The sequence below is a fragment of the Coregonus lavaretus genome (genome assembly GCF_964263955.1).
Source record: "Coregonus lavaretus genome assembly, chromosome: 1".
In the NCBI taxonomy this organism is placed as follows: Eukaryota; Metazoa; Chordata; class Actinopteri; order Salmoniformes; family Salmonidae; genus Coregonus; species Coregonus lavaretus.
The window spans coordinates 42,167,144-42,177,041 of NC_139988.1; the positions used below are offsets into that span (position 1 = coordinate 42,167,144).

The following is a 9,898-nucleotide window of genomic DNA, read 5'->3' on the forward strand; positions in this document are numbered from 1 at the left end:
CTTTGTCAGTGGGCAAACATACAAAATCAGCAGGGGATCAAATACATTTTTCCCTCACTGTAAGTGTTCCCTCTGCCCCCCATGTCCTTGTGGGTGATTGTTATTTGTGAGAGTAGTGTAGCTCGGTGGAGCTACTCTCCCTTTGTATTGCCAGGGTAGATAGTTTCCCCTGTGCCTGTTTTCGTGTGTCGCTATCCAGCCCATTTGTGTACGACGGAATAAACTCTGTATTCTGTGATTTACCCTCCTGCGCCCAATGTCTTGATTGTAATTCTGAGAGGACATTTTTATTTATTTTTATAAACACTTAGTAGCAAACAACAAACAAAAAAGTTATGGCTTAGCTATAGAAAGACCTTGGTCTTTCCTAATCACATATGGATTTAATTGATTGTTTATGTCTTTATGAGTAAGGAAAAGTTATTCTGTGAAGTCCCCTATTTCATCCAAACAGAAATCTGGTGAAAGCCCTTGTGCATTAGTCTCCTCAACTATTTGTTTACCTATCCACATTGAGCAAATAAACCTTGAATGTCCAGTTTGAGAGGTTTCAACAATCAATTCCAACTCTAATGACCTCTGAACATGTCTCAATTAAGCTTGGCAACAGCATTAGTCTTTTAATGCTTGCTGTATGCCAACACTCCATTATCACAAATCCTCACAGCCATGCTTGCTATGTTTAAAACACCATAGTGTATGGGGATTCCTTACTCCATGATAAGTCCTCTGCATTCCAAGCACCTGATAAATAATGAATGTATGAATGGCACTACAAGATGTCAAACCACTGCATGTGCTGAGTAGTGTGTGTGTGTGTGTGTGTGTGTGTGTGTGTGTGTGTGTGTGTGTGTGTGTGTGTGTGTGTGTGTGTGTGTGTGTGTGTGTGTGTGTGTGTGTGTGTTTGTGTGTGTGCGTGTGTGTGTGTGTGTGTGTGTGTGTGTGTGTGTGTGTGACTGTGTGTGTCTGCTTATGTACATATGTGCGTGTGTGTGTCTGTGCATGCATGCATGTGTGTGCAGGTGTAAGTAGGGGAATCAAGTATCAAGGCAACAGAATAAGTGCAGCATTGACTTAAAGTAACTGTCCAGTATTTCCAGATTTCTATTAAATATTGCCTATAATTACATACAATATGAGTGAAATAGTTTTCCTTCCAACATTTCTTAGTTAAGCATGTTAAAAATCATATTTTCTGTGTTGGAATGGTATGGATGTACCCCAACAACAGAATGGTGTGGGCGTTTACTGGTTATTAAAGATATTAACGTAAATAGACATCTGATTAGCCAGCTCTTCCTCCTCTAGACCGCTGATTGGCCAGCTCATTCTCCTCAGGAGTATGACATCATACTCTATCTCTATGAGGAAATCAGCCAGGTCACCCATGATACAAGTCAGTATTTGACGTCCGTCCATGTCTGAGGACGTCGGGAGATGACATGGAAACTGGCCACTAGGGGCAACAGTGAGCGCTATTACCTTCAAGTAGGTTTCAGTTTTGCTAAGGCATTGTGGACAGGGATGGCATATGGACGTAAGCATTTGCCTCTGATTTCAAAGGTTGCAAGTTCAAATCAAGCAAAATAAATATGTTTTTTATATTTTTGTTTCATCCTATCCCAAACCTTAACCCTTACCTTAACCATTCAGAGTTAATGCCTAACCTTAAGAATCTGGAGTTAATGCCTGATCTTAACCCTAACCTTAAAAATGTGGCGTTAATGTCTAAACTTAACCTTAAACACTTAGACATTTGAATTTTGGAACAACTTAGAAATTTGACGTTTGAGAAACATGGATGAATGGTCTGTTTGTGATACAAGTTTGAGGTGGGGTTTTTTAAGTGTTTTTTCTCCAATTTATGTTTTGGCCACAAATACGATTATAGGAGAAGTCAACAACATTATTTGGGTATGAGTTCAAAGTGCGATTTTCACTGGACAGTTAATTTAAAATGCACTTTGTGAAGCCAAATGAATCTCAGTGCTGAGGAAGTGCTGAGACCCCATGGTGATGTGCTGCATAAAGGTCCCTTCACACAAATCATTCACGATAAAGGCAGATACGAGTGTAGTTTGGAGTAGTAAAAATATAGGTATAGGAATGGTAGGCTAACACTTTACAGTTCCCTTAATACTGTATGAGTACAAGTATTCCTGTAAGTACAGCATAACAAGTATTGTAATTACTAGTTGTTACACTGTACTTACATTTTACTTACAACAGTAACCCTAACCTTAGTCCTAACCTTTACGCTTACCCAACCTCTAACCCTAACCACAGAGCAAGTACAGCATAACAATTAGTAATTACAATATTTGTTGCACTGTACTTACAGGAATAATTACACAATAATAAGTATATGATTTCAATTACCACAAAGTATTATGTTGCCAAACCCACATATAAGACTATATCCATTTTTGGGGTACATTCACACAGTAACATGATCTTCATTATAGCCTTCCACAGTGGTGTATAATGTAATCGATCAGGTATCCAATCTGGGTTGTCTTTGTGCCTCAAGACCACGTTAGCCCACTGAGCTAAAGCCTAGGCAATATCCCTGAGAGCTAAAATGAGTCTTCAGCTCTCTGGCAAAGTTACTCAGGCAAGGTGTTGTTCTCTGAGCTATCTGTGCTACACATAGTTCGCATCAGCATCAGTGGATCTCGTAGGAGCATGACCATACAGAAAGCGAAACATTCAGCAACAACTTGTTTCCAATAGACCCCTGATCAGTTTGAACCACAGTATCAATGACTACTACACTTAAACTGCGGTAACCTATTTTAGATTAGACCAACATACCTTATTGATGTTGGCAGTTGGACAGATTATTTACCTGAAACAGTGGGGCAAATGCCATGGACAAAGGAAGTCTTCGTTGTAATAAGGTGAAAATGCTCCTCTTCAGAGTAAACGCTGGGTAGCCTCCAGCCTGGGTGAGCTCTCCTTTGTTTGTTTTTGTCTGTGCAGATTGTTGTGATTAAGAATGTGATTATTTAATCTATTATGAAAATATATTTTCCTGGGCTATAATGGAATGAGTGTAGATAAAATAGTCATGTCAGCGCCAAAAACAGATTTCTAGTCTATTGTATGGAGGAGGCACAGTGCACATTCGGAGCTGTAGTTGTGGAAGTAGTCAAACACAGATGGAGTAATATTTCACTGTATGATTGCAACACCTTTTCTTAATTGCATTTTCATGGAAATACCAATATTTCATAGACAACGCCTACAAATAGCCTAACCATGCAGTCCACTCGAGCAGGCGCGCTCACATTTGTTGATTCTAATCCCGCTCCTATAATTATGCATTAATAATGAAATAGCCATGAAGCAAAGTAACCTAAATTCTGTAACAGACATTTTTTAAATTAATAATATATTGTCTGTAAATCATTCAGAGACACGCTCCCTCAGAGTTGAAGTGACAAGAAACCCATGCATTTTGTTGCGCACCATGAGAACGCTATCTGTAATGATGCGCAACTGAATGATAGACTTTGGAAATATACCGCGGCTGATCCATCGAGTAAAATACTAAAAGGTTGTGTTTAAAATTGACTTTAGAAATGCACACCATTTGAAATACAGTGTTTTTGTATAATATAAACGTAAATTTGAACTCACGCTGCTGTTGTGTCCAACCCAGTGCCCCATCGCCTGGTTGTGCCCAGAGTCTCCGAATAGAGGAAAAGTGGAGGTGACCAGAAGCGGCTCACTTTGGCTCGGACCAGTTCTTGCATCTTCCCCAGTTCTTCTGTATTCTCTCCTCGGACTATAAACGCCAAAAGGCTCCAAAAGCTTATCGGCTGAAAATGCGTCACCAGGACCTCCAATTTGACTCCTGTCCGAATATTCGCCAAATGCTGTACTTCGCTTTGTTTTTGTACGGTTACTTAAAGCAAATGTGCCGTCATTATCTTCAAAAACACTGTCAGACGTTTTGCTGTCAGCAGTAAAATATCTGGAACGGTGTGGCGCCGTTTTATCTCTGCCAGAAGATATAGCATCAGGTGGCACTTTCTCAATAACTCGGTCCAAGTCCTTTGCCATTCTCCTTCCACCTTTTGGAACCGCTGCTTTTCCATCAATTGGTTCCATTTTAAAAGCTCTGGAAAAGGCAGATTCCTTGACGATATATTTAGGGATTTTGACCCTTGTGGATTTTGGGTTTGCGCGCAGCTCCAAAGTCAATTTATCCATACGGTTAAGCCAAACGCTCCTCGTTGTGGAACTCGCTGGCCAACTTATTTCAGCGTATGCTGTCAACATATTGTGAAAAGAGCTTAAAATGCAAGTCAAAATAACCCAAAACCAAACTGAACCCGAGACGACCATGGTTTTCACCTCACTGTGGCCAAATATTTGAAAAAGAAAAATACGTTTCGACGCCAGTAGTAGATTCTATCAACTTGTGAAATACTCGCTGTGTTACCGTTAGTCCGACAATCAAAGATCAAGAGTCGCTTCATCTGAACTGCTCAGGTCCAGGAATTTGTCAAAGTAACAAGTTGGGCAGGCGCTGCGCAGCGGACAAATGCACCCGACAAAAAGTGATTGTGGAATTTGTTGAAGGGTGTGTAGGAGAGGAATTACGTTAAAAACGCATGCAATATCTAAACTTGTTGATGTATTTTGCATCGACATAATGTCTATTTGAATTAGTAGCAGTATCATTATTTGACAAATCCATATGGATTAGTTACCCAGCCAACTGGAGAGTTTCGAAATAGACTCCTCCAGTGCGTTAAATGGTTCATCTGACAAAAAAATGAATCTCAGTAGCCTATAGGTAATTCTTCGCAATTGCAATTCCTTCTTCTGCAGAACAGGTGAGTGTGTACAGCTATAATTTTGGATATGTTTTGGACATTTGGAGGAACATTTAAAGCTAGTTTATGTAGCCAATGTTCTGACATACTGTATGTGTATTTAGCCCTACATTTGGAAGTGTTCACCCAAAATAAAAACATATTGTATGTGCCTCTGGCTGCATGGCATTAACTTCCTCGGACCTCTAATGAATGGCACTCAACAGGGCATATATCCTAGTATGGAAGTACCTTCAAAAGGATAATTCCAAACCTCTGCAACATAAATAGACAACAGCCAAGGTAAGTAGAAAATCATGTACATTTGTATTTTGGGTGAACTATCCCAATAAAACAATATGAATGACTCAAGAAAGACAGAGTTGTAATCAGTTCAAACCAGCTCAGAACATGGCAGTCTCTTTTGCAGAGGTGGAGTGGAGTCACAGAAAACAGTTGTGACTAGATGTACAGCCATCACAGGTTAGGAGAGCTTTTTGGCTTAGGAGAGCATAGCTTACCCTAACCCTTTTGCTAACCTTAACCTCATTCACCTAATCTGCTATGTTAATTCTCCTAACCTGCTGTGTAAATTCTCCTAACCTGCTACGAAAAAGTCACGTCCGGTCATAGCTGTATTCCACCTAGTCAGAACCACAGAAAACCCTCATTGCTGTGTATGTCAATGTGCTTCAGAAAAGCTGGAAACAGTTGATGTCTAACTGAAAATGCAGCAGTTTATCTTTATCCAACAAAGTTGAGCATATTTGGATGACAAGAATGAATAAAAAATTGTCCAAACACAATGTGCTTTGAAACCATGTTGAGTCTGTAGGTTGCTGTAATGTTCAAGACTTTCTGTGTCCATCTATACAGAGGCAACAGTTATTTCCTTTATTTGTCAGTCTCAGTCAGAGTTCCCTATAATTGTATCTCAATCTTTGAGGAGAAGGCAGAGTTGATTTGAGAAACAAGAGAACAAAGTGGGGAGTAGGACTATGAAGAACATATCATTATGCAGGAGATAAGAAACTAAATGTATGTTATATTTACATCACCTGTGAATCGAGCTCTTATGGAAAAAAATATTTAACAAAGATTTCCATTTCCTTCAAGGCCATAGTGTATTTGCATCAAAGGAAAGAGACATAAAGCATTTTTCTGCGTCATAAGAGAGGGCAATCGTTACATAGAATAATTTGGCTATGCAATTACTCCCTAATTGATCACATTTGGATCTCTTCATAGCTTTTAAAACTCTACTCCTGCATTTTCAAGTCATCACATTACCTTTTTCTACAATTATGTTTCTTTCCTATTCTAGCTATTGAATTACAATAATGTAGCAAACCCTGTAATATAAACTGTAATACACTAGTTATGAAACTCATGTAAGAACACATTCTTGCCACTTACATGTATATCACAATTGTTCTGTAGTTACTCTTTATGACCAACTTGTTATGAAATATTGTCTGTTTAAGCAACCCAAGGCATGTTTTAATTCACATGTAACACTTACTCAGTGATAAAATCACAAGACACATGGGTTGTTGACATGATGGATAAGAGTGACAGCAAATCACTTCGTGGCTGATGCAACCTACCGCAGAAAATCCCTATCAAGTGCAATGTACAAAAAACAAAAGAGAATCCAGTGACACCATGTCTCAGGAGTTTCGCATTTGGCCACTGCTTTCTGCACGGCTGTCCAAAGAAATTGAGATTCATGCAACTGGAGGCTCGGGGCAGCAGGTGCTACTGTTGCGGCTCTCAAACGCAGCCCAATGCAGATGCCGCAGACGCTGCACACACAAACAAACACACACACACACACACACACTCTCTCTGTGGGCAAATCCTGCCACCACAACCCCTCTGCCATGGAAGGCTAATTGGACTGATGAGACTCTGTTTACCTATTATGCACCTTAAATGAAGTAGCCAGTTCCAAGCGTGTGTGGTTGTGTCTATGTGTGTGTGTGTGTGGGGGGGGATCTTACAGAGATTTAAAGAGAAAGAAAGAACGAGGGAGAGCAGAAGGCAGACCCACACGTGTGTGTGTGTGCACATGTGCATGCATCTGTGTGCATGACAAAGAGAGAGATGGATAAAAAGGCAGTCTCCCAGACTCCAACTGTGTGTGTGTGTATCTATGCTTTGCACTCCGCTCCCCTGAGTAGATGATTAATTAGATTAGCAGATCTAATCCTCTCATTCGAACGGGGGGCAGAACTTTAAGAAGGTTTGTAGTCGAGCCCTGAAAACAGCAGCTCGTCCCCAGCATCCAGCCTCCCAGCCTCCAGCCAGCCTAGCCTAAACGAGGAGGAGCAGCCCAGAAGCTATCAGGACAAAATCCCATTTGTGCATCTGCTGTCTGCATCCCAAGCTTGTTAGATCCAACACTTCAGTGATCCCGACGGAGCGGACGCACTCAACATAAAAGGAACTGTAATGGCCATCATACAGACAGCTCACAGTCCAGCGCTGAAGATGAACAGCAAGGTGCACTCTCCCCATCCCATTAAAGACAAAAAATGCACTTCTACTGCGAATGGCAAACAATTAAGCAATCAAAAACACGGTTTCAATCTCTGTTTGTGTAACTTTTACCCGGCTGTATTGACAAGAAGTTCCTCCGTAAGGTCATTGAAGTCTAACTGTCTATATCAGGGGTAGGCAATCCTGTTCCCGGAGTGCCACAGCTACTGCAGGATATTGTCCCAACTAGGCACCACACCAGACCAACTGAGCTAATTGATCAGTTTAGTGATTGACTGAATTTAACACACCTGGTTTTCCAGGTTGGTTAAATCAAAAATATGAAGTGCCTGCAGCACTCCAGGACCAGGGTTGCCTACCCTTGGTCTATATCATTATTGTCATCCTCACAGTTTATATGGGTGGGCACTATAATGTAACTCCTCTCTCCATGTGGAGTACTCAAGTAGTTTCTTCTTGTTCTTAGAAAATTGTGTGTAGTTTTTAGTTCTATCATACATCATAAAATGTTAGACAGACAAGGCCCATTTGTTACAGCATTCAACAAAATCCTTCATGTGATTGATCAACATACCTGTACTTGAGACAGATAAAAGTAGAAGATTCATCCTTAATTTCAATCTATTAGTATATATTTCCCTGGAATAAAGTCAAAGTATTTCTCTATTAGTTTTATCATTTCTAATCAGGGAGGATTATCATGATTAGCAGGGGACCACCCATGCATAATAACACTATTGTAAGTCAGGAGTATGTGTCTCTACTGAACACGTGTTTATTGCCACTGGAAAGCAAACACCATCTGTTATCAAAGGAAATCTCTTTGACCCACTTAGAAAAATACACTTCAACTCAGAACTTCAGCTTTATTCTTCTTTAATGTATTAGATACAGTATGTCTGTATCTATTGATTAAAAAACAGAACCAAAAAAATGTTGTGGCTGGGAGTTTCCAAGATGAGACTAAACACACAGACAATACATTTATGTATACTGTGCAAAGCAAAGCAACCATAAACTAGATATTGGATTGACAATTAAAAAATATATATATATATTCCCTGTAATGCTTGAGAATACTTACCCATTGTACTGTACAGTAGCTCAGTTATACAGTGCATTTCCATATAACTTTCCTTGCCACACAAACTGAAAGGTAAAATCTATATATTTTAAACCCCTGGCAACGTTTTGTGGATTTTTTTAACAGGTTCTTTAGTTCTGGGCAAAAGGTGATGTGTTCTCTCTGCTCTCTTGGTTCTCGGGTCTAATAGAATGCAAGCAATTGCCAAATGCTGTGCCTTTTCTTTCGATCTCCCTTTCTCTCCCTGCAGTCAAACATAACTTAAAAATAGAATCACATCTTTTGATCAACCATGGGTGCACAAAGTGGAAATGGCATAGAATTGAATTCTAGTTGTTAATCAAATATCTTGTGCTAAAGCAACATAGCGTGACATGTTGTAAAAAATGGCTTTGCATTAATCTGTCACTACTGTGTTATATATGCACACTTCTATATGAAGATATACTGTCCACATTTCTCTATGAATATATGCAGTAGGGGCAATTGGAAACAAACACCAAAGGACATACAGATTGCATAACAAACAATAATGTAACCCCAGTTCACGGAAACACTAGCTTTGCATTAGTTGACCTAAAACCGAAGCCACTATAGAAATGGGTAGACATCTAGTCATATTACTGTATATTATGTTATGTAAAACAGTAGCATTATGCAGAACTGATAAATGCATTTAGGGAAAATTGTATGTTTATACTAATCAATTGTTGGTCATGGAATCAGAACAATTTGATCAGGGAATCAGAGAAACTTGTTATCAATGCAAGAAGGCCCATATCTTCACATTTATGGGCAGGCTAATTTATTTGTAGTAACGAACCCAATTCCTTTGAGAAAAATATTTTTCAGTCTTGTTCACACTTTGTTCAAGGTAAGAGAGGGCAATTCCTTGCTACAGTCTCAGAAATATGGGCTGGACATGGCTCTCATCACTACATGTTTCTTCTATATGGTTCATAAAACATAATATAGTGCCTAGTGGTACCCTGATGACTGGAATGCAGCTCTCCCGAAATGGACACAGCATTTCCCACTGATGGACCTTGCTCCAGGCAGCTAGTTCTGTAACTGGGGTCAACGCAGGACACGGTAGTGGCAAGAGAAAGTGAAGGAGGGTATGAGAGACTGGATGAATAAATTAGAGATGGCGAGTGGGAGAAAGACGCATCAAAATTGGATATGCAAAAACATCCAGAGTACCACCATGAGGCTGGAAGTTGACCTTTTCAGTTGGGTTTCCATACCTAGATTAGAAATGTAAATACTGTAAGGGAGAGTGAATAAGTTGAACCAAAGGGGTAAGTTGAGCCACCCTTGTTTCTAGGATACCATACACAAAGTTAATCATTTGACCAAATATTTAGGAAGAGGTCATCATTTCATGGAGTCTGTGTAGGAAGTAACCACATGGAAAAAGTGGTAAGCAAGGTAGGTAAAAAAAGTTTAATGAATTGCTTGTATCTAAACCAAAGTAAATAATTGT

General features: G+C 39.7%; 1 protein-coding gene across 1 annotated transcript in view; it reads right to left on the reverse strand.

The window, feature by feature from the left end:
• LOC311131241 (VPS10 domain-containing receptor SorCS3-like) overlaps nt 1–4,353 on the reverse strand; it is a gene marked incomplete at both ends in the record, with an annotated part of 51,685 nt that extends 47,332 nt beyond the window's left edge. The window contains one exon of the mRNA XM_084164100.1: nt 3,643–4,353. Coding sequence (XP_084020226.1) covers nt 3,643–4,353 — 711 coding nt within the window. The remainder of the gene's footprint in view (nt 1–3,642) is intronic.
• Nucleotides 4,354–9,898: the final 5,545 nt, after the last annotated feature.